This window comes from Protopterus annectens, chromosome 14.part0 (genome assembly GCF_019279795.1).
Source record: "Protopterus annectens isolate FY-2018-M chromosome 14.part0, PAN1.0, whole genome shotgun sequence".
In the NCBI taxonomy this organism is placed as follows: Eukaryota; Metazoa; Chordata; order Ceratodontiformes; family Protopteridae; genus Protopterus; species Protopterus annectens.
The window spans coordinates 222,523,307-222,549,787 of NC_056748.1; the positions used below are offsets into that span (position 1 = coordinate 222,523,307).

Consider the following 26,481-nt stretch of genomic DNA (forward strand, 5'->3'; position numbering starts at 1 on the left):
TTCATTGAAGGTTGTGCGTCAGGGCTGGCAACTCGGCACGTAAAAATCTGCTGCCAATCATTAGTGGACCAGAGTTCCGCTGTGGCAACCCCTAACCGGGAAAAGCCAAAAGACACAACAACAACAACTTTTTAACCATATTTCTTTTTTCTTTTTTCCACCCAGTTTTTAAACTTCACTTTAATTTTATCTCACTCTCTAACTGTACTTCCTGAAGATATTTTTATCTTCCCTAATAACTCCCGAGTAATGTCCACTGTCCATTCTTTAAATTCCTCTCTATTTAACAGGTAGGTGGGCACGTGCCAGTGTCTCATTTTTATTTCATTACCCTCCATTTTTTATTTTAGCTATTATTGGGGTGTGATCTGAAACAGTTATTGGATGCATAATAAAACTTTCAATTAAATGCACATGTTCCTGTGAAATATGATTTCTGTCTAGCCTAGCCCGGTTTTTGTACCTTGGGAAATAACATGTAGATTCTCTCTGAACTCCTACTACTGAATTCACATCTTCCATACCAAATATTTTCATAAATTTCTTCCAAAAAATCTTTCTTTTGTTATATTTTCCCATTTTTGCCCCCAGATACAACCTCACTGTTGCAAATCAAATTCTAGTCCCCACCTATAAGTAATATTCCATGCTGAAAGCTGATAATTTCTCTCAGAATTTTCTTAAGCTCCATTGTAGCAGTTTTAAGTGTAATATAAATACATGACAACATAATCTATCCACCTTACCAGTAGCACCTTACTACTACAAATCTAAAATTATTATCTTTTTGCCTATTCTAACAATGTTGGAGCTCCTCTTGCAATTGATATAAATACTCTCCTTTGTCCAAGAAATTCTGCTGAATAACCATATTGAAATCCTTTCTTTATCAAATTCACATGCTCAGTTCTTTCACTGCTTTTCTGTATATCTATCTATATCTAATCTATATATATATATATATATATATATATATATATACACACACACACACACACACATATGTGCGTGTGTGTGTGTGTGTGTCCATGTCAAACCATTCACATTTAAAGATAATAAGGAAACTGCTGTCCAAAAATGAGTAGGATTTTTGGGTTACCCAAAATACATAAGAACTTGGATAATCCCCCCTTTAGACCAATTGCAGCTGGAAACAAAAGTAAAACAGGACTGGCAATATATATAGACAAACACTTACAAAAAGTTGTTGAGTTGAGTAGTTCTTGCATTAACACACTTTTCATTTTATAACCAAGATAGAAAGTTTAAGTATTTGTGATATAGATGTTTTGGTCACATTACATATTAAATCTCTATATACTGTTATTACTAACAATGAAGGAATGGATGCAGTGAGGTGTGAGTTGATTAACTCTAAGCTTTTGTCTGACTATACAGTGAAGTTAGTAATGGAAGCTGTAGATATTATTTTAAGTTATAATTATTTTGAGTTGAATACCAAATTGTACTGCCAAACTAATGGGGTAGCAATGGGGGCCTCAATGGCTCCCAGCTACGCCAATGTTTTTATGCGTGGCTGGGAAAAAGTTCACATTCTAAATAGTACTTTTTCTAAGTATATCTTAACTTAGAAATGTTTTACAGAGTACGTGTTTTAGTTTAGAGAGGAAGCACACAGATATTGGAAGAATTTTATAACTATATCAACAATGTCAGTTTGTATTTGAAATTTACTTGGGGTCATGACCCATGATTGTTTTAGTATCAAGATTTTAGATGTAACAGTTTTCAAAGAAAAAGATAGGCTTATTACTAAGATTTATAAAAAGGGATGTGCAAAATAATTTAAATTATGCTAGCATGCATCTCAAGAAAACTAAGGCCAACATTGTTCAGGGACAATTAATGAGGGCAAATAGGCTTACTAAAAATGATAAAGATTTTATGAAAGAAAATGGTCTGATGTGATATGAGAAAGCAAGGCTTTACTCAATGCGTTAATCTTAAAGTAAGGAATTACAATTTGTCTATGCAAACTATGAACAGTGTAGATGCTAAGGCAATTAGGGATATCATAAGTAATGATTGGAAAATTTAAAAAAATAATTCTGAGTTATTGAAAGTGATAGGTGATGGCCCTGTGTTTGTACAAAAGGGAGGGGAAAGTTTTAAAAATTATTTTCAATCAAAATTAACTTTATGTGAAAAAGTAAGTAGTAAGAGAAGAATATTTAAGTGTTATAGTTGCAATTTTTGTAACTATCTCTATACTGGAGTGGAAGAAGTAATGGTTAATAATATGGTGGTTGAAATTAAAAGAAAATATACATGTAAATCCAAATAAGTTATTTATTTGGCTAAGTGCATGTCTTGTAGTTCCTTCTATATAGGGTGGACAACAAGGGAATTATATAAAATAATTTATGAACACAAGTATACTATTTTGGCATGCAATGAGAAGAATGCACTGTTTAAGCATTACAAGACAGGTGAATGTAAGGCTGATTTGAAATTTATTGTGTTAAATCAGGTAGAAAATTGAAACAAAATTAAATGCTGAGGATGAGCTAGGATGGACAGAATACAAGCGGCAAGTAAAAGTGAATGCTTGTTATCCTTGAGGTTTAAATAACAAGGAAGGTTTGTAGCTTATTTGAAACATAAAAGGTTAAAGCATTAGGAATTATCCTTGGATCTTTTTAGAATCATGTGATTTTACATTTGCTTACTTAAGATGTGATTTATTAGTCTTATTCAGTCTGAAGAAGTTTACTTTGTGGATGAAAGCACTTAATGAATATTGGACTTTGTTAAAGTTATTTCTCTTGGCTTTTAAGCTGTTTTTTGTGTTACTTTATTTACTGTTGTTAGTATTTTATAGTTATTGCTGTCACTATGATAAGAAGTTATTACTCCCACCTGTTACGTAAAACAGCCTTTTTAAATGTCTAGTTTCAGCTTTTGTGTTACATGCATACTCTAATGGCTGGCAGGTTGATCTTTTATACAGTTTGTTTCTTGTCATATCTATTTGAACATATGTCACATCTTCATTTCTTAAACCTGAACATGAAGAAAGAAAGAAAAAAGGTGTGGGGCACCTATTTACTTTAGTATTCATATTATACACAAGAATAACTGAAAACACTTTACTTTATAGCATGCGGTATATATCATGTTTTATAAAATTGCTGTTAAGAACAAAAGTTGTTTTACTTAAAGTTACCTCTTTCCTTCCACCTCCCCTGTCCTTAATTTTCTTCCAAACATTAATGACATGAAGTATGCTTTGGAGTCCCCTACAAGTTTAACAAAGTTAAAAAAAATCTAATATTTCCAGGTTTTCATATTACACCATATTTCACAAATATAACTGATGCCTTGTAATCCCACATTTATCCATCAATTTCTGAGTTATGGGTTTTCTTCCAGTTGACCTCTATCTCCAAAATCAAGTCTCTGGCTTGCAACTTACCCCTGGTTCTTCTAGTCAACTCCTGTGCTTTTTCTGTCTCTTAAGCATGTTCCTTTGGAACATGGGAAAATGTTTCACTAGCATAGTCTCTCTCTCTGGCCTTTATTATCAGAAGAATAAGAAGCAGAACCCCCTTCTGTTTGATAGCTCACTTTTTGTTGAGCAAACTTTTGCATTTCCTCCTTAGCATGTTTTGTATCAAAAAAATAACTTTGATCCTCCAGGAAAAAAATATTCTGAAGACAGATGGATACAGTAGTTTGAATCTTGCTTCTCAACACTTCCCTAATTGCTGGAATAAATTTGGTCCTCTTCTGGCTGGTGTACCGTGAGTAATCATTTTCCATAAATGCCCACTGTTTCCAACTTTTATTACTTTGTCATTCTACCACAGTTTTGTCTCTTTCTGCTGGCAGGACTGCATCTTTATTATCTTGGCCAGGTTTGGAGCATGCACACAATGTGCCCTTTCAATTAATACCTCCTACTGTGGAAAACCAGCTCAGTTGCTTATTTGTATTTTCATAAAATTAATACAGTTTGTTCCTTCCAATTTCTCTAGAACAGCAGAAAATCTCTGGTTTCCCTATATGGTCTGTCCTTTAATTCTACTATTTTTTGAACCATCTCTTCATGGGCAGTCTTATATTCAGCCAACCTTTTCTTCATTTAACCTCTATTTTTATGCAGTTTTATCAGCTCATCTGAATATCTGTTTAAAGCTTCTCCCATTTTTTCCAGCCTTTTATTTGAGTTGATATACTCCTTCAGTGTTTCATTTTATTTACTCAACCCTGAAAATAACTGACTTATTTTTCCTGTAGATTACTAGAAGTCATGTCTTACACCAAATCTGGAGCTTGAATTGCTTTTTGCTGAACAGGATTCTTCCCAGCTAGTGTTTTCTCCTCACCTTTTGTGATTGATTTTTTTTCAGGTTCTCTGAATTTCTTCTTTATTGGCATCGAGACATTGCAATTAGTACCCAGTAACTCAAATGTACCCAAAAAGACAAATTCACTGGCTGACTTTTCTGAGGTTCTATTTTTAATCTGGAAGAGCTGAAATTCAACTGTTTCTTAGTGTGCAGCCATCGACCATCCAATCTCTAATTAAACTAAAGCCTACAACCCTTGCAGCAGATCTCCTCCCACCAGAATATTTACTAAAATGGGCAGATGCCAATGCATACCCTGTCTCTATCATAATAAACTGCACCTTGACTGAAGCCACTATCCCCTCTCTCTGGAAGGTTTCCCATGTAATTCCCTTTCATAAAGGAGAGAATTCTTTAGACCTCTCAAACTTCCAACCAATAGCCATACTATCACCACTGGCCAAAATTATGGAAAAGTGCATCCACAACCAATTAATGCACTATCTCACCCAAAATAAACTACTGGCCAACTCTCAGCATGGTTTTAGGCCACACCACAGCACCACATCAGCCCTCCTAGCCTTCTCTAACTATATCAACATCAACCAAAACAATAACAAACTTACCTCAGCTCTCTTCCTAGATCTCTCTAAGGCCTTTGATATGGTCAGTCACCAACTGCTTCTCCGTACCCTGAAGAAACTGTTACTGAATAGGAGCTCTATTAACTGGTTAAAATCTGACCTGTCTGACAGACAGCAAGCAGTTTTATGGCAGAATACCCTATCCACACGTCTACCCATTACTCTAAGAGTGCCCCAAGGCTCCATTCTAGGACCACTATTCTTCTCAGTCTTTATCAATGACCTACCCACCATCACTCCCAAGGCCACCTGCATCCAGTACGCGGATGACTCTACTTTAATATGTACCACCTCCTCCTCAACTGAGCTTATTACCCTAACCCAGAATATTTTCAATTATGTAGAAAAATGGTTTGCAAACCATCAGCTTCTATTAAACCCCAACAAAACTAAACTGCTCATCTTTTCCCCCACCTGCAAATCCTCCTCACCATTCTTTACTATAAGTTCCAACAATGGCACAATTATATCCCCAGATACTCACACAAAACTCCTGGGCGTCACAGTCGATAATGCCCTAAAATATGATATCCATGTCAATCAAACCATCAAATCTGTCAACAAAAAACTGGGCTCCCTATACAGGATCAAACCCTTCCTCACTCTTTTTGCAAGAACCACTATCACTCGGTCCCACCTACTATCTACCCTCCTCTATGCCTCCACCTCTTCACTAACCTGAACCAAGCCACCCTTACCAAACTTGCTAGTTGTTACAACCATATTGCTAGATTTGCTACAGGTCCTACCTCTAGTACCCACCATTGTATCAATCTATCTCAACTAGGATGGCTGGAGTGGCCCAGTCTTCTCTGATACAACCAACTTATAATAACCCACAAAATACTATATCAACCCGAAAAAACACCAGCACTAAACAAGATCATCAAACCATACAGCAACCTGAGGTCACTACGCTCTGCTGACAAACTGCTGGTACAAACTAAGAGCATAAATGTGGTTGGGGACTCTCTATTCACCAACTCAGTAGGCAAAACTTGGAATATGCTGCCTACCAAACTTACTCACCAATCCTCCTTAACCCAGTTCAAAAAAAGCCTCAAATTACACTTCCAACAACATTGGCCATGTCCCTGCTTAAACCCCAACTAATCACCACCCGCTGTTCCTGCAAACTCTCCCTAAGCATTTCAATCATATACTCTAATAAGTGTATGAATTCTTGAAGGGCCTTAGCCCATAACTGCGTGTATTATTGTCTGAAATTGAAGTCGCATGATTTTGATGTTGTCTACTATATTTTATCCATGTTTGTAACCCTACTGAAAACTGCATATCATATTTATCTCTAAATGTTTCTAGTGTTCCTAATGTATTTGTGCTCTGTTTGTTGGAGCTTTTCTCCCCAGGCCTCCGCTGAAAATGGACATGTATCCAGTCGGATTTTCCCAGTAAACAAATGTAACATAAATAAATAAAAATAAAATAAATAAATATATATAATAAGCAAGATGGTGTGTGAAGAGATGCTCCAAGGTTACATCTAGGAGCACGCACATTTAGCTGCTGACTTTTTTTTCTTGTGTTAGTGTTTTCCATGTCAACAATGTGCTGCTTAAATTTAATAGAAAAATAGATGTTACTAATATCATTATTTTCATTATTACTTTTACTATTGCTGTTGATATATATAATGTTCTGTACTGCTAGCATGGTGCTATTGTTATTGTATTTTAATTGCATCTGCTGATTTTTCATTTATGTATTCCTGTGTTTTAATCTCCAGGTATCTATTGTGTCAGTATGTAACAAAAATACTGAAATGCAGAAAGCATGAAGCCATACAATTTCAAAGAAATTTTCCTAAGTGAGAGCAAGGTCTCCTCCAGCTCTCTCCTCTACTAGTATCTGCTTCCAGCTCACCAAAAGGAATGCAAACAAAGAGGTACCATCATACGGAATGGACTTCAAAGCTATATATTTAAACTGGATACCATCCTGCTCTAGGACATTAAAATATCAAGAGGTCAAAAGGAGAAATAAATATGACAGGCTGTGAAAGAAACTTCAATCTCTATAAATCCACTCACTTCCTCAAAAAACATATTTTGATAGAAGAGCAATGGACTTGGGAGGGAGCGAAATTTACTTGATCTGCACTTCTTGCATTGTATTTTACTGTGTGCTATTATTTTTGAACTGTATTTTTGCTGTTTCCTGCACTTTAGCTGAGCATAGACTTGGGTCAGACTTGCTGGACCCAGTCTGCTTTTACAGTTTCTGAGCACTAATTAAGATTTTCTCCACAAAAGAGGGCCTCCGCTACACTTTAGTAAGAGTAGAGTGTAGCTAAAGACCTATCTGAGTGGTGACTGCTGGCCCAGGGCCCAGTGTAGTATGCTAGTATTGGTTAGAGTGTTTGAAATCAGTTTAATTTTGTTGCTAATTGCTGCCCTCATTAGCTCAGGTTTGCATGGTGTGCACCAACTGCATAATAGCACATTACCGAGCAGCGGAGGATACCATTGATGGTTTTAAACATAAACTCTTAGGTAGATAATTTTCCCTTAGTCAACTACCTGTTCTCCATTGGAGGTTTCTCACTGTTATGCTTCACTGCCCAGTTAGACACTCAGCGGAGCCTCTGAGGTTCTTCCACAGGTCTTAAGTCCCTTGCAGTTTAGAACTTTTTCTTGTCCCGTAACCAAACCTGGTTCTTCTAGTCCCCTCCTTGTTACTGACCTCAGTAATTCACCTAGCATCATGAATGGACAATTTACCCACCATTTCTTCAGCCAACCTGATCGACATGGACATCCTGAGGCAATGCAGCAATTGCCTCATGTACACCGACAACCCACTTCTCCTAATTCATACAAATTCAATATGTGAGAGATGCATCTATATTAAGAATCTAGAATCTAGGCTCTCTCTCTCACAAATCAGTATACCAGATACTAAGCAGGTTGTCAGCTCACACACTCTGCCTCCTGCACCAGCCATGCGTACAACACCTAAACCTACATATGCAGAGGTTCTCACCAGAAGCCTACCTAAAGATCAGAGACCTCCCAAACATAAACACACTTCACTTAATACATGCCCAGCAAATCACAGTACACATGCAAACGCATGCACCAGTGTCTCACCAAACATGCCCCTAAGCCAAAACACAAAATCAAATGTTTTACTCATAGGTGACTCCATTGTGAAACACAAATGTCCCACTCACCAGTTTGGATATGGAAAAGGTCATGGTCAGCTGTTTGTCAGGTGCCAGGATCCACCACATCACACATGTACTCAAGTCTCTCAATAACAGACACTGTTATGACTCTGTCATAGTCCATTTTGGTGTGAATGACTTGAGACATACCTCACTAGACTATATGAAGATAGACATGACTGAATTCTCTGATTATGTGTCGCAGATGGGTATGGCCCTAGACTTAAGCAGCATTCTATCTTCACCTAGGATGATGCCTCAATGTTGTTGTGTCTTAAGGCTTATCCCGGTTAGGAGTCGCCACAGCAGAACTCTGGTCCGCTAATGTTTGGTAGTGGATTTTTACGTGCCGAGTTACCAGCCCTGACGCACAACCTTCAACGAAGGCACAGGAGGATGATGCCTCAATACAGACAAAAAATGGAATCCAGACAAGAAGTTCCTTGTAAATCTGGATAAAGGCTTGTAAAAGAGGAAATATAGAACAGATCGACAACAAAGAAGTGGGATGCAAATCCAACCAATGGCTTCAACAGAGATACTATTTATTCGACAAAGAACAGAAAATAAAATGTAAGTGCTTTCGCAGTGTGTCCCACTGCTTCCTCAGACATATATGGCAAAAATGATTGACTTCAACAACTGGTTTAGTTTCTGGTGTCATTCTAAGGGGTTCCAGTGCCTGTCAGCCTTGGGATGATATGGTTGATGGACCACGATGCTTTGCCAGAGATGGTCTCCACCCATTACCTCTGGACGTTCGGCTACTGGCTAAGACTCCTGCCTCCCCCATAGTGCCTTTTTAGGCAATGTCATAAAAACAAAATTCCTGATGTAAAAATATCCTCAAAAAACAACCTTAAGGTTATGCTGCTAAATGCTAGGAGTCTGAATCTCACTCACTGCAAGCACTCTTCACCTTGGAAGATGCGGACATCTATGCAGTCACAGAGACCTGTTTCAAGGCCATGGGGAACCCCTCAGCCATACTGGGATATAATGCCTTCCACACGTTCAGACCACAAAATGAATACAAGAAAACTAAAGGAAGAGGAGTACCAATATTCATCAAAGATAAATATACCGCTGGATTGGTTAAACAGAATGATTCCCTAGAGTTACTCCATGTGCAGATAACTATAAGAAAGACCCCTCTTCAACTTATTGTCAGATTTAGATCACCCTCCATGAACCATGATGTCCACACTACCTACTTAGATCTACTTGAGTCGCTGAAAATACAACAACACCCTGGTTATAGGAGACTTTAACTATCTGTTCATAGATTGGGTAAATTATATGTGTACAAACACACTCGCCCAAAGGTTCTTGGACTTTAACTCAAATGCCTTGGAGCAGATAGTTGGCACCCCCACAGGGGGACCAAACATTCTAGACTTGGTACTCACCAACATGGTAGAAGGGTGCACCACCACAAGTGTGCGGCCCTCCCTGGTGAAGTCTGATCATAAATCAGTCTCTTTTGAAGTAAAGATAGCATTAGACACCCCCCCCCAAGAGAAATTAGGCTAAAAAACTTCTCTAAATCCAACTACATCCTCTTTTGAGAAGGCATTAATAGCTTCAAAGCTCCTGTGCCCACTGATGGCAAGGACACCTATACTGGGATATACACCAATGCATTGTATAAACATCTGTACAATTGTATTGACTCAGCCATTCCTGATAGGAACAAAGCAAGATCCTCAAGAAAACAACAAGCCTGCCTTGTGGACATCTGCCATAAACAGGTTATATAATAAGAGGAAGAAATTGCTGTCTAAGAGCAAGAAGGAACGATCTCAGAATTAGAAGCATACCCTTATCAGCTTGAACAAGCAAATAAGACATATTATAATGTCCTGTAAAGCTAACTATAAATCTAGATTAGCATCCCTAGCTAAGGATAACCATAAGACATTCTTTAGCTACATCCAAAACCTTAAAGGAAAGGCCCAGATTTGAGCTGAACTGGTAGTGAATGGTACCACATATACTGAACCAGTGAAAATAGACAAACTGCTAGTGGACAGGTTCAGTAAATACTTCTCCACCCTGTCTCCACACACATACCCCAAAACATTCCTACCACCTATCCTCTACCTAGTATCTCTAAAGATCAGGTCTTAACTGCTCTCTCCAAGGCAAAAACACAGCCTCTATGGGACTTGATAACATCCCAGGCTGTGTTCTCAATGGTTTAAAACAGGAATTAGCAACACCATTAGGTACTCTTTTTCAACCACAGAGTAAGCACTGGTTTTGTCCCTGTGGAATGGAAAACAGCTACTATCACCCCCTTGCACAAGGGGGATGCATACACTGACCCCGAGAACTATAGACCCATTAACCTAACCAGCCTTATCTGCAAGGCCATGGACAGAATCATCATGGACCTCATCAACAAGGATATAGAAGAATATATTTTTTAACTATTTTAGAGGGCAATGCCTGTTTCCTACATGTGCTTTTTTTGCAGTCTGCAAACACTACTGAAATGCACTAAAAGGTATTTGTCAAGAAAATAGTAGGCAAGCCTATTAGGCAATTTTAAAGTAAAGGTGAAAATCAAAGATTGCACACAGTGGTGTTAATTACTTAAGTAGCTGTATTACCCAGCTATATAAATGCTGCACATTGATTCAAGTTTTTGTCTCACTTGAAAAAGCCTGGTAGGTACCAGGCGAAAGCGCTCGTGTTATTTTCTGTTTTTGTGTCGACAATAAATCGTTTTACTGGAATTTAGAACTGCAATGGGCTGTCACTTAATGTATCATTTGGATTACTAAACTTTTGCTGCATTGCTGGCTGATATTTAACTGTTCAATTGTTCAAGCTTTTAACTTCAAGCACCAGTCCTTGTCGTTTGGACCGGAAAGGTTTTCTGTTTCACTTGTTCAAGGATATAGAAGACCTTCAAATGTTTGATCTGACTCAGTTTGGTTTTGTTAAAGGGAGATCCTGCCTGTTGAACCTGGTGTACTTCTTCCAGACTGTCACCAAAGACCTGGATGAAGGCAAATCTGTGCATATGGCCTACTTAGACTTGTCCAAGGCCTTTGACACACTCCCCCACTCAGGTATCATTGAAAAACTCATCCAGCTGGGCGTCAAAAGATATACTGTCAGGTGTGTTGCAATCTGGCTCACCAACAGAACATATACAGTCAAAATAGGGGATTCCACCTCTACCAGCAGACCTGTTACCAGTGGTGCTCCACAGGGATCAGTGCTGGGGCCCCAATTTTTTTGGAATCTACTTCTCAGAAGTACAGGCAAAAACAAAAGGTCTTTGGCTGACAAAATTTGCTGATGACTGCAAACTGGGAGCAGTCGGTGAGTCCCCAAATGATGTCAACATTGTATAAGAAGGACTTACACAAACCAATGACTGGTTTCAAAGTTATAGTTTTAAACTGAATGCATGGCATGCCTCTGGCATGCCAATTCAAAGGGAGTTGGGTTCAGATCCCCGAATCCTGAGCGGCAGAGATGGGTGCCTCGCGACATCCAGTACAGTGGCGCAAATGATCCCGGAGAAGCCAGCGGTGCCTCTGGGAGAGTTCTCTTTTGTTTATAAAGGGCAGGATGTCCTGGAATGGGTTTGCCCCCAAGAGAGAGGCCCGTGACCTGGAAAGCAAGTCTAAGTCTAGCACCAGGCCATACCCATATCCATATCTGCAAAAAAATGCATTATCATCATCATGTTTGGCAAATGCAATGTCCCTGCAGATTACCATATTAATAACAACCCTACGCTCTAAATCAGTGGTGAGAGATTTGGGCACACAGGTTGACAGCAACCTTATTTTGATCACATCTCCACATTGATAAGAAAGGCCTTTTACATTGCTCACCTCATAAGCAAGTGCATAGCTTCCAGAACAAAAGCGGGTATAACCCCCCCTGTATTCTTCCCTCATCAGGCCAATAATAGAGTTCAGTGCTCCCTATGGCATGTTCCTAAACAGTCACCTGTAGCAAGTGGTGAGACCTCAAAGTTTCCTTCCTCACAAAGAAAATTCAGGGTCTTCAGCACATGTCATACGTGGACAGACTGAAATCACTGTCACTATGCTCTGTATCATACAGACTACTCAGAAGTGACCTGTGCCTTGCATACAGATCAACCTCTGACCCTACTTTAATGGAAATGCTACACATTCGTAAGTTAAATGATACATGATTCACTTGTTCTAGGGACCTTAACCTAGCATGTGACATCAACAGAACTTGCTGGAGAGACAGATATATCTCACAAAAGATAAAGTAAGAGAATCCAAGAGTGAGACATAATTCCGAAAATCCTATCCAAAGGACAGTTGTGACTTTGATAGGTGTGGTAGGAAGGTATATGCATCAGCCACTTAGGCTTTTAAGGCAATACATTTCCAAACATATCATTTCTTCATCCAAGGAAGTAATAGCAGGGTCTACAATAGGATTCCTGTAAAGAAACTTTTGTGTATCTTGCACTCTGTAAATGCCATCGTTTTTTTGGCGGTAGGGAATGATAATCTGGGGAAACAGATGCTGCAGTGAAGGCATCCTCTAAAGCCCACAAGACTGGTGGAATGGCCACAGTCTTTGGATAAACCATGACAAGGAGTTCATAATATTTTTGGGGGACTATGAAACATTCTTTCCTGCCCACTTAAATAAATCTTTCATTCTGGATATTGTCTCTCCAAAAGAGATTTGTTCATTAGGTGAAGCCAAGGAGAGAATGTCCTCAGATTCAAGCTCACATGCAGCTAGGAAAGAAATTTGATAGGCATAGTCTTTCATTATCAGAGTCAGAAAAAGTTTCCTCATCAGAAGAAGAAGGGTCTGCCTTTCTTTTCACAGTTGTAGGAGAAGAAAAGACTGCAAAAGAATGTTGAAGGAACAAGATGGCTTTAAATAATCCCTGCATAAATGTGAACCACTTCTCATGAGAACCATTTTGAACAGATGGGGAAGTAGGAAGAGACAAATGTTTTGTCTTCTGTCAGCATTTTTTATAGTCTTAGGAGAGGAATCCATAGGCCAGACTTCCATAATTGACCCGCCAGCATCCTCTTTCACTGGTACTTTGGTGAAAGCCTGTCACAGTCTCAGACAAGATAAATCTTAGGTCTTCCTTCCAGTGAGTTCTGCCTGATGGATAATCTAAAGAGATGTGTGATGCTTCTGCAGACTAGTGGCCTGCAGAGGAGAAATGCCAGAGGGACCAGGAGAGACAGATCGATGGTCCAAAGGTTGTGCTACTGCCTCAACAAAGTCATCAGTCTCAGGCCAAAGAAAAGAGGTAGACATCTAGGATTCACAGAAACCTCTATATATAGCTTATGGGGAATCCAATAACATGGCTGCACATACAAAATTCTCTGTGGCACTTGTTCTGAAGAAACGTTTTGAGGAGTTCAGCATACTCTTTAGAGTTTTTACTGAAAAAGAAAGACACAATTGGCAGGACTTGACATTGTGTTCATCACCTAGGCAAAAAAACATATCTGGTATACATATTCTTATTAGGAATTTGCTACCACAACATCTGCACTTCCTGACAGAAACATGAATTTTTTTACAACAAGTTTTTCAAAGGAAAAGGAAGGTTTCCCCAATGGGGCTCCTTATCTGACTATAGCTGTAGCTGAAGCCATCCACCAATATAACACCACTAAGCTGATGAGCATCTGCAATACTGTACATACGGCAAGAATGTTCTGACTTCTGACATGCCCCTACATCCCTCTTATACCAGCACATATTTCTGTATTAAAGGTGGACATACGGTATGTGAGAAAGGACCCTGAAGCTTTGTATCAAATGAAGAACATCATTTGTTTTGCCAAGAGTAGGACTAGACTGACTAAAAAGGAAAGGAGACATTTTAAAGACTTTTTTATTTTAGAAGCAAAGTAGAACCAACCATCTTTCACCACCAGCTTGTACCAGTCAGTAAGAATGACTTTGGACTGGTGCAAAATGCTAAGCAAATTATAGATGAGGTACATGGATAAAGGACAATAAGTGTCAGGAAATGAGGGGAATAAATGAACACCTGCGGTGAAATATGTGTAGAATAGTTAATTACACAGAAAACAACAAAATCAGACAGAAATTAAAAAAAAAAGAAGCCACATAAAATGATACTGAGGTGCAACACGGTATGAAAAAGGCAAACAAAAAAATATCACTGAAAACAGCATAACAATGCACAAGATTGGCTCAGATGACATTAAGATTCATTGAGGAAAGAATTCCTATGGTTGAAAAACTGGCAAGCTAAGTAAATTGGGCACAGATAAAAGGTTAGACAAGGAGGACATTTAAAGCTAAAAGAAATTAATATAGATTAGGAGGAAAATAAATCTACATTTTATACAAAATAACCAGAAAAAACTACAGTTGTAAAGTTGATGTACCATAACAGAAGATGTACAAATAGATCATTGTTGCAGTTGCAGAAAGTATATGGGATATATCTTGCATAGGATCAGATATCTGGCCAGCCTACAAAGCTTTGGGCACCTTCTTCACACAACGTACATCCAGTCCTTAGCAAAGAGTATGCTCTAGTAGAACAGGCACATGCAGGTATTAAACAGCTCAGAGCTTTCCTGACCATAGAGAATGTTGAAAGCAAAGCTCTGTAGTAGTTAGATCAAAAGCAGCAGAGACTGTCATGTCAGGAGGGTAAAAGGTAAAGTAGGGTTCCCCACAATGGCCAAGAAAAGAGCAGGAAAAAAACATACTCAGTTATCTACTCAAACATCTACTGTTATGGCAGGTCAACTTAAAGAACTGTACCATATCCTTTATTAGATCACTGTTGCAATAGCCTAAACTATATGGGACAATTGCCATAGTTTAGTAAGAAAGCATGGACTGAGAAGGAACAGCGTGGAGAAGCCTTTGAAGTTTGGTTTAGCAAATCCAGATCTAGCTCTGGAAGCTGAAACCAGTTTATAATATGCACTAAAAGTGTGCAAAGATGACAAAGTAGGCACCACTAAGATAGACCTAGAGTCCATCCCTTTTCTGAAAGCCTTAAAAGTAGCCACAGTTCTGAAAGAGTGAGTTTTGACTTGCTGAGGGGGACTTTTCCATGGTGAGAGTAACAAAATGTAATTGCCAGACACAATCATCTGGAAATTGTTTAGAAACTAACTGCTCTCTCTCTTTTTGCCATTAAAAGAGACAAAATGTTCTACAGACTGCATGCCCTACCAGGGACTGTTATCAGAGTATAGGCAAAGAAAAAGGAATTAGTAAATCTTAAATGAAAGACCTATTCTGGTAGAATTTTCAGTTGAATCTAGAACAAAAGCTGCTGTTAAAATGGGATAATTACAAGGGCATATAAAGTATTGCATGATAACTGCAAGAATCAATCAGAAAAGGTTAGAAAAAACTGGGAAGAGAGACTGGACTAGCAATTTGCAAAAGAACAATGGGAGGACATATGTTTTTCTCCCAAGTATGCAACAAAGTCCAGAAGGTTTAGGAGCTTTGCTTGGAAGTGTTTGCATAGGTATTTTTATACCCCAAAGAGACTTCAAAGAATTTTTCCTCAGGCAGATAGCTAATGTCGGAGGTGTGAGGGGGAAGAAAGGTAACTGGGAAAATGTGTTTTGGGAGTGTAATGAGTTGGCAGATTTTAAAAATTCCCTGTAGAGTATTCTGTCAGAAATACTGGGCGAGTAAATGGTTGTAACTAATGAAATGATTCTTTTGAGCTGGGAAACACGATCTGAATTGCCTAGACATAATAATGCCTTCTTAAGTTTAATTCTATTGGCTGTCAAAAAAAAGCAATTACTAGAAAATTGAAATCAAAGTCTACACCAACTGTATTTGAGCTGTTGAATATTATAAAGGAGATAAAAGAACTGAAACAGGGATCTTTAGAAAAGGAAAGGATAAAATTGCATATAAGTAAATAGAAATAGTGAGAAAAATACATACAGTGCATAATAATGTTCAAGAAGAGGAGGAGTGAGGTTTAAGGTAAGGCAGGAATTCAGCAATTTTTTTGTAATGTTGGACTGATGACAATAGCAAAGAAAATACAAGTAACGTCTACTGTATTTAAATGGAAAATGTTAAAATGGTTTGTTTTCTTTTCTGTTAATGTGTGTTTGCTTATGTCTTAAGTGATAATTTAATAAAGTGGTTAAAAAACAAAAGGAGACAACATAGGATAACCATTTGGAAATTGTCTGCTTTGACTCTGATCATCCTTTTTTCTTACCTTCATAAGCAATGGCTAACTGATCAGAATTTTTGAAAGTTTTGGAGTTGTCATTATATGATCGGAATTGTCTTTGGGCATCTAGAGTAGAACGAATCCTTTCTTCTTAACTTTTTAGGTTTTGGAAAAAAGACCAGGAGATGGATAGCTTGACCCAAAGTAAACTTGGATACCATTTTAGGGTTAAATAGGTTCATAAGTGATTACCAGGCTAACTACCTTAAATGGTCTTTTTAAGCCTAGCCATGCTTCCCAACTGCATTTGACAGGTTATGATAAAACTCTTTTACAGGGGTATAACTTGGGTATGAGTCATCAAGCATTTACAAGCTTCTTCTTTCTAACAGGAACACGGGTGGCAGAGTTAGGGTAAATTTACTATTGCCCATCCAATTGATCCAAGTTGCACTTGAATAAGTGCAAAGAAGAACTCTCCTTCACATGGATGGAAAGCCTGTTCCAGAGAAGGGGTAGTCTTGGAAACACATACCTGTCCCACCAACACAGCTTGTTTATGTTGCAGACAAGGTTCAGGTCCCTAGATTGGATGTTCCTGATGCCATTTGTTTTACAGATGAGCAACAAGTCCATAAGGGCTAGAACAGAGGCTGCTTTGAAGGCCAGGAATAGATCACCCCTCAGCATAATATATGAGACAGAGTACAAGTATGAGGCTTTGAGGTGGTCCATGTAGGACATGTTTTCTACACCTTGTTTTCTTGTAGTGAAGAACTTCTGAGGAAGATCCATTTGTTACACGTACTTGGCCAGTTGCATACCAAAGGTAGACTTTACTTAGTGATTGGTCTGAGAAGGGCTAAGTACAATGGAACAATGACATATTTGGCCCTAGATGCTATACCTTTGTTTATAAGTTGCACAAAGTAGAATGATTTCCTTACTACAGTAGACACATCACTGTCAAAGGCCAAGTCACTATCAACATGTGTGACCATAGGGTCAACACTCAGGGGTATATTATCAGTGCAGTAATTTCCAAGGTAGAAGTCTTAGTGAAAGATACTACTATGCATGTTTTGGCATTGAGTTTTAGACCATGACTTTTTCACCAGTTATTAGTCTGTGTTAGGTCTTCTTGAGGGATACTTATGTCTTTGCAGGATTCTTGGATTGCACGTGGTTTCCAGTCATCTGTAAACTTGGTCAACTAGAGGTCTTTGAGGATGGCCTTGTCTTTAGAGAAGTAGACACCAAAAAGGAGCAGTACCAGCACTGAGCCCTGGGGGACACCGCAAGTGACTGATCTTTTTGTGGAGGTAAACTCACCTATCCTGACTTCTTGTGTTCTGTCTGTAAGCCAGCTGCCTATCCAGCAAGTGACATAGGCGTATATACCTAGTTTTGTGAGGCTGTCTACAATGCCCAAGTAAGGTACTGTGTTGAATGTTTTGGCTAGGTTGAGACAAGCAGTATGCACTGCTTTGGCATTGTCCATTGCTTTGGTGACCTTCTCAAAGAAAATCATCAGGTTGAGTAGGCATGACCTGCTCTTGAACAAACCAAACTGGGTTGGATCCAGTGTATGAAAGTTTTCTATGCTATTTATCATGCCCATTGATTATTCTTTCCAAGGCCTTGCATATGAGACTAGTCAGAATTATGGGTCAGTAGTTTCCCAAGTCCATGGATAGTCCACCTTTGTGCAGAGGAATAACAGCTTCAGTTCTCCATTCACTTGGTAGAAAGCCTGTTTGGATTCTATGACTGAATAGTGCTTAATGGTTAAGGTGTTCACCTCCCATGAACAAGGTACAAGGTTTGATTCTGATCTTTAGTCAATGCCTGTTTGAAGTTTGCATGCTCTTCCTGTGTCTTTGTAGGGTTTCTTCCCAGCTCCAAAAAACATGCTCAGTGTTTTCATCTTAAATTCACCCAAGCATGGAGCTGTGTGTGGCAGCACAGGCTTTACATGGTGTCTATAGGAGGAAGAGTTGTACAGACCAGTCACTTTGGGCATATTCTGTGGTGCATAGTATCCTCAAGATAGGAGAACAGGAATCACAAACTGCATGCCATGGCAGGACTAGTCACTTGATGGTGAAAAATATGGCTCTAGGTGATTCAGGCATGTTGACTAATGTTGCCAAATGAACATAGGTATTTGCCAGTGATAAGTAGCTTAAGGACCCGGCCTACTCTGACCTATGTCAGGTACCCATTCTAATAGTAGGAGTGGTGTATGTGCCCCTATTGACCAGTGTGTACCCACCATAAATCACAGCAGCCCTGGTTCAATAAGCTACTGGCTGGCTGGTGTTCAGTTTCTCAGCTTGGGTTACCTGGGATAACTTTGTTGAGTGACAGCTGGACGTAAAACCAATCAATATGCAAAATATGAACTATTAGTAGCTACACTCAGTGTAAGTTCACTGACATGATGGAGCTTGGATGTGGATGGCATGATGGTAAGGAGGAGGCAAGACACCCTATGTATTCAAGAGACAAGATGGAAGGGCAGTGCAGCAAAGCCACTTTGCTTGGGATCCAGAGTCTACTACTCTGGAGGAGGAGCTCAAGGTAAAATGGTGTGGAGGCTGTGGTGAAGAAAATGCTTCAGAAGACAGTGAAGGATGTAATCAGAATTAGTAACAGACTCATGGCAATCAGAGTCCAGCCTAATGATGGGGTAGTATTTATAATCTCAGCCTATGCCCCCAGCAGGGTTGTGATAGTGAGAAAAAGAGTGCAATCAGCAGTTGTAGGACCTACTAGATAAAGCAAGACAGCTTGAATTGGTGTTGATAATGAGTGACCTGAATGCATATATTGGGACAGACAGAACAGAATATGAAGACTGCCTGGGAAAACATAGGTGTGGCAACAGGAATAAAGAAGGACAGGCCATTCTAGACTTCTGTCTAGCAAATGGCTTGATAGTAGCCAACACATGGTTTAGAAAGAGAGAATGTCACAAGATCACATACAAACATGGCCAACATGCAACTCAGGGAGACTTCCTCCAAGTAAGGAAAGGGCACTGGGGTTTAATCTGCTATTGCCAAGTTATGCCCACTGAAACATTCTGCCTACGTCATAAACCACTGTTTTTCACAATCAGCTGCAAGCAATAGTCAGAGATGTCTCTAAGGTCAACAGAGACCATGCTAAAGACCCTCTAATCTCAGTGTACTTAAGAGAATTCAATGCAGTATGCAACTATTGTTATGAAATAGAGCAACTCAGAAAAGGATGCCTCTTATTAGTCTAAAATGTATTACAGCTATAAAGTAAATTGTCACCTTCTCCAGTTTCTGCTGTATTTCTATTTTTTTTATTATTGTTCAGTTTCATTGTATTTATAGTTTGTATGTTTAAGACAATAATAATGCTGGCAATGTCAGCTTAATACAGTTAACTATAAGACCCCTTTGCCAGCTCTTCCATTGAACAGTAAAAAAAAAAAAGAGGACTTTCCTTCTACTGGCAGATCAACTAGATGGCCAGCTGCATGGCACTAGCTGCCCCTCCCCCCACCGACCTAGCTCCAGCTATTCAGATCCCATTGCTGTGCACTGCCTCCAACCCTCCTTTAAAATGTTTTATTTAAAGAAATAGTAATTTACTTTTTCAACTTTTTCAAATTGTAGCAAACTGTTTGCTACACATGTTGCAAACAGTTTGCTACAGTTTATATGCCACCTGAACAGCACTGCAGCACTTTAGTTTTCATTTTAAAAAATAATTTCTTCTTTTTAAACTGTAGCAAACTGCTTTTTACAAATGTAGCAAACAGTTGCTACAGTTTATACACTGCCTGCAATGAGCACTATGGTGCTCATATTTTAATTAAAAAAAATTCTGTTTAAATTATAGCAAACTCAGTTGCTATAGTTTAGACCACACACAGAGCACTACAACACTCAGATTTGACTACAAATGCAATAACAGCTTTTAAAAGCCAGTATACCATTAAAGAGTGATTGGGATCAGCTGATTGCAACCTCCCCCGAATGCTTTGTGCCCAGGGCAGTTTCCCCTTGCCCCCCACCCTAGCTATGCTACTGCAACATACATTCCTTTTTGGGAACCAGGAACATTCTTGAATAAAAGCCTTTTTTTTCTTAAGGAAGGAGGTACTGGTTCCACTGCACACTGTGATAGTAAGTCTGATAAAATTTGAGGAAATGGATGGATTTGTTTTTCATTAAAGAGAGGTATTCCTGACTAGGGAGGAAAGGATGACCAAAGAAGCATGTGACCACCCTTTATTAGTCTTAGATCACAGACATTTTAGGCTATCTTTTTTTTTTTCATAAATGAAGGTATATAGTCACTGAGCTTTCTTTTGAAACAAGGTATATCTGAATTTATATTTTTCCAGAAATTAAGGGAAATAATTATTAAGCTTTCATTTGAAAGGAATGTTCTTGGGATCCATCTTCTTTCATTTTTGTGTCTCCCTGCAACTTCTTTTAATATTGTTGCTTGGAAGACTTTTGCTGAGAGATTTTAATTCTTAAAAAGGGACCAGAAGATGATGTATTTTGTTTGATATTTAAGAATAGGAAACAAAAAGTATTTTGTCTTCTTGCAATAACATTTTTCTTCTTCCAGTTCCAGTTTAATACTTCAGTGAGAGGAAAATGTTAATACAAGGAGACAAAATACTTTTTTGTCTCCTTGTATTAACATTTTCCTCTCACTGAAGTATTAAACTGGAACTGGAAGAAGAAAAATGTTAATGCAAGAAGACAAAATACTTTTTGTTTCCTATTTGTAAATATCAAAGGAATTACCCATCCACTACTTTAATACTTTAGCTGAAAAAATTACCAAACCAAAGGTCTCTGTCAAGTGGAGCATTAAGAAGATTAGCCTTAACACCAGAAGAATTCTGTAGTCTAATCCATGCAGTGGCAGCTGCCCTAGCAACAGCATACACTGTATAGTATATACTTGTCAATCTGTCAAGCAAAATTAAAAATATTCCCAAAAGGGGATTTAGTGTTAGAGTTAAGTAGGGTAGCTATAGTTTGTTCCACGTTAGCAAAAATAAACAAAAGATACTTGGATGTAGATCTGACAATTAATTGCCCTTAATGCCAAAGTAGATAAAGTGTAGATTTTCTTATTTTGTTAAAGAAGCCACTATTTTTATTTGAAACTGAGTTGGAAGCAGAGAAAGTCTTAGCACAACTGTTTCTATCAAAATAACTAACAGCTGGGTCTGCAACAAGGCTTTTGTGGAGAAATGTATGCAAATCAGGGACCCTGAAAAATATGTCAATAGGGGTGAAAGTCAGGGGAAACAGAGGCAGAAGCAAATGCATCCTCTAAGACCACTAAAACAGGGGAATTGCCACCGGTTTAGGTAAAGCAACATTTGATAGTTAACAGTATATCTTTTGAGACTCTGACACCTCCCAACCCTCACATTTAATAAAGCATCTTTCATTTTTTGGAGAGAGTATTCCATATGAAATTTCTTCATTGGGGGACACCAAGGAAATGGTGGCTTCTGTCTTATACTTACAAGGGGAAGGTAATGATAGCTGTGAGGTGCAATTTAGACCCTCAGCCATCAGATTCAGAAAGATCCTCTACATCTGAAGAAGCATGGTATCTCTTTCTCTTAACTGGGGTACAAACTGGAACAGAGGGTTGAAGTGCCTGGATTGCCTTACACAGGCCCTGAGCAAACCTTCTTGAGAAGGTTACTGTCTAAGAGAGTCAATGGAGAAGGCAAATGTTTTGGTGATGTTGCAGTGTACTGGCTCTCCAGCAGTTTCGTGCAGGAGTGGATGTCGACAAGGGTGACTGACAAGCCTACCGGCTGTGAAGTGGAATGGAAATAAGGCATGATTGGCATGCCATGCATATTAGGCCATGACATCATCCATACAATGACTGTAGATGAGCACATCTGAGTAGTGACTGTATTTTATTATAGGTATTATAGGGAATGCATTGTATTATAGGTGTTTGCAGTATAAAAATAGCAATTCCTTACAGGAAATCACAACTGGATGACAAACTAAAATTATAAAAATGAAATGTGTCAGACTGAGAAAAAATGTAAAGCTTGCAAGGCAGAACTCAAGGCATCAAGTTATATGAAAAGAAAATAAATCAAGTATGTTTTCCTCCCACTTGTCTGAAAGAGAATCTCATCTGACTTCTGCTATTCACTAGGAACTTTTTCACCTCCTGTGATATATTTATAAAACCAATGGTATTACCAATTAAATTTTCAGATCAGTTTTAATTCTATAGTAAATTACATCAGGTGTAAGTGATTACATAATATAAAAAAATAAAACTAGAACCGATGAGGAAAAATCAACTCTGAAATGAAAGACAGGGATGAATCTCAGAGACTCAATGGAAAAGTATTTTTTTTTCTGTCAAGTCCTACTAGCCATGATTTATTTTCAGGAAAGACTCACTATGGTATTCAGAACAAGCAAGGGAAATCAGCACAGAATACCAAACAATTGTCCACCGTTTTTTGTTATGAGTCACACAATCTTTTACATCTACCTGAAATATCATTAGCGAGGAAAGGTGGGACCTCAGTGTAATTTCTCACCCAAAGAATAGAAACTAGTGCAGAAAAGCACCTTGGCAATTACAAACTGAATATTCATGACCCAAGTCTAAGAAGGCACAAAGCAGGTTCTACAGATAATGACAGTCATTGCAAAAATAAGGATAACTTAGTTAAAACCCAGATGCACAGCACCAGACTATGTATATGCACATACACAAGATGTGTGGACTCCACTGAAGAACACCAACCTAATTGTCAACAACTGAAAGTGCAGGCGTTAGTCTAAAGACAAATATATCAATTAGTCATGTTGTAACTGATGATGCATTTCTGCATTCATGCTGGGCTGGCTGAACAGCACAACAGATTAATTATGCATACAGCATTACAAACAAGATACCGCCTGTAATTGGTTGGTAATTTTGGGGGGGTGGGATGGGTTTAATGCCCCCTTGAAGTATATTCTACATTTTAAATGTTGCTTCAGGTCTGTTTTTAAGTGAATAACACGACTGCAACTTCAAAAACTTGAAATCTTAATAAGGTTTTATTTTCAGAGATACTATAAATTAACCGCTCCAAGATGTGCATGGTGTACTATAATGCACTGTAATCCTGATTTCAACTACTTTTGAATGCTTTTACAAATGGTTTCCGTGACTACTCAACCAACCAAAGTAAATATATGAATACGATGTCAATTTAGTTATATTTGGGCTACAGAGTAAACAATATCCTGATTTCAAGGTTTTCAAATGATTTTACAAATGGCTTCCGTGACTACCCAATTCTGCATGAACAATGGATGCATATTCGTGTGGATGAGAACCACATAAAATTGTTTATTTATTATTACAGAGATGTCAACCAGCTGGGGCGGGGGTTTGGGCAGCACTTGCTACTGCGCATCTGGTGAGCCAGTACAGTACAACATCGCCAATGTTTTGTCTCTTGAGTCTGCTTTTTAGGGGAGTGCAGTCTTAACGTTTTAGAGGTAGCATGCAAAAGCTGTAGCTCCATAATAGATCTTGCAATGTCTTCCCTCATAAAAACTTAGTGAAAATTTCCCTCACTCTCACAGAGTATGAACCTAGATTTTCCCTCCTCAGCACCAGCCTAATACACAAACTGACAGGCCATGCTTAATTCCTGGTCTTTAGTGGCCTCCTTAGGGGTCATGTCAGAGGGATTATGAGAATCATAGTGGATACACCAAAGCCATACTGCAGTTAAGAGGGTGAAATAGGAGATTCTTTGGACACTTCCTAATGGTTTTCTTTTTCTTCTCATGTCAACTCTTTCAAATGCCTATTTACAAAAAATCATTTGAGGGACTCCTGTCTGTTTCTTAAGGTTTTACAGGTAAATGAAAGGCAACTGTAATAGAAATTAATATTGTGTTGAGGTCCTAAACAAAAAAACACAAGAAATTTGAGAGTATAGGAAATCTGACTATCACACAGACATTTACAGTTGTTGACAGGCATAAGCAATTTTTAAAACTACATTTTTTTTTCAGAAAAAGGAAAGTTCCCTAATGGGAATACTTAACTGTCCAAACTGTAGCTAAAGCCACCCCCTACATTAATGATGATAAGCTGATAAAAAGACCGTCTGAGCACACATAGAGCAAGAACATTCTGAGTTTTTGCTTCTGTGTATCCCTCTTATACCATCAAATACTCTTGGTTTAAGGGTGGATGTACAGGATGCGAGGAAGTTGCCCATCATTTTGCAGACTGGCCAGATTTCTGATCCTTGGCAGGATACATCCCATATAGCTGGCTACTGCAATAGTGAACTAATGAAGAACATCAACTGGAGCTACAAAGAGCTTATTCTAGTGAAGTTTGGTTCATACAAATAAACGGAACAAATAAAGCACAGAGAGTACAGCATGCCTGAGAGACTGATTATTGCTTACCTGTTTTAGTGATGCAATCGTTGACTGGTCATCTTGAGAAAGTTTCAGGGCTGCTGCAACCTTGGATGAATTAGCAACTATCTCTGCATTGAGCTCTCTACATTTTGACATTAGTCTCTTTTCACCCTCATGAGATTTCTTCAGGGCTTTGAGAAGCTTCTCATATTCAAACCGAAACTTTTCCAGGCTTTTGTCTCCCATGAGCTCATTGAGGACTTCTTGAAAGTCCTTCTCCAGTGTCTCAAATGCATTTTCTTCAACTTCCGGCTTCTCTGCCTTTTCCTGAAAAAAGGGAGAATTAAACTTTAATGAACTATACCAAACACATAAAAAGTATTCCTTTGACAAAGTGACTTAGCACAACATTCATATCTCAGTAGAGCAGTATCACTTTTTCCTGTAAGACTTCAAATACAGCATATACTTAAGGAAAACTTTAAATGTACAGAAAAAGACAAAATAGGTTCATAAGGACTGCAGGTAAGTCGACATGCAGTTTGATGAAACAGTAAGACAGACATAAGCTGAGCAAGTGACAAAAGTAATCAAGTACCCTGTGCATGTCAAACTATAAAAGGGAAAGGTATCTCATGTTTGATGCACATGGTATACCTTTTCCATTTAGAAAAAAAATGATATTTACTATCAGTAGGTCTACTGGCCTCTGGAAGTATTTTAATCATTCTTAAACAAATAGAATTTTATCTGGAATCAAAACATCAGCTCCCTAAGCTGCCTTCACATTGTTAAGGTTTTAGCCACAATTGTACTCCAGATGATATGGGTCTTATTAGTGGTTTGAGCACTGGAGGAGCCAGTCAAGGACAGATGGAGAGAACAACTAATGAAAATCCACCCATGATGGGGTGCACAGTCCCACCAAAAACACCTTCTCCTAGGGAAAGGCCCAGGATTTCATCATTTGCAACTAGGAACTTTGAGAAGCATGGATCTTCCCAAGGTCTAATCATTCAATCTAGATTGAACTGTAGGTGTGTAGTAGCAGGGAAATATAATAGGTCCACAAAAGCCAGTGCTATGATCCACGTTCATGCCAGTGGGGATACTGAGGATACAAAAAATGCCAAAACTCATGCTGTATAACAACCATGGCTCCCTGTTCTCGCTTCTTTCACCCCTCATTTCATGGGGCATCAGTTGTCAGGACAGCGATCAGACCGACCGGGATAGGTGCTCAACAGTTTTGGGGTAAGGGAAGTGAAATTATATAGAAAATAATGTTTTCATACTGCATAAAAAGAAGTTATGTACCTACCATAACGTTCCATGTTAGTTGTCTTCATCTCGCCTTCTTTCTTGCTTGTTGGGATCGGAGCCGACCCTCGGTTCTGACTCGGCCATCTTCTATAGCTCGAGAGCTGTTTACTGGCTCAAGGCTACCCCTTATTACATGATGCCTAGCGCTAGCTACCCAGATCTCGTTTGTAATAGCTAACCCCAGACATATCAAGAATAATGTGACCAAACTAACAGGTTGGGCATATCTGTTATACTCTTTAAATCAGTAGAGGAAGCAAACCAGAAAAAACTCAGCTGATGAAATCTAAATTCCTCTCAGTCCAATAGGACAGGGGGATGGAGGGGGAGGAACGCAAGAAAGAAGGCGAGATGAAGACAACTAACATGGAACATTATGGTAGGT

The 26,481-nt window shown here is 38.7% G+C and overlaps 1 protein-coding gene across 1 annotated transcript in view; it reads right to left on the bottom strand.

Moving 5' to 3' along the window:
* The window catches only part of CFAP58 (cilia and flagella associated protein 58), a 2,107,107-nt gene that overhangs the window by 1,966,595 nt on the left and 114,031 nt on the right, over positions 1-26,481 (bottom strand). Inside the window, exon 2 of the mRNA XM_044055947.1 lies at positions 24,819-25,100. Within this exon, the coding sequence (XP_043911882.1) occupies positions 24,819-25,100 (282 nt within the window). The remainder of the gene's footprint in view (positions 1-24,818; positions 25,101-26,481) is intronic.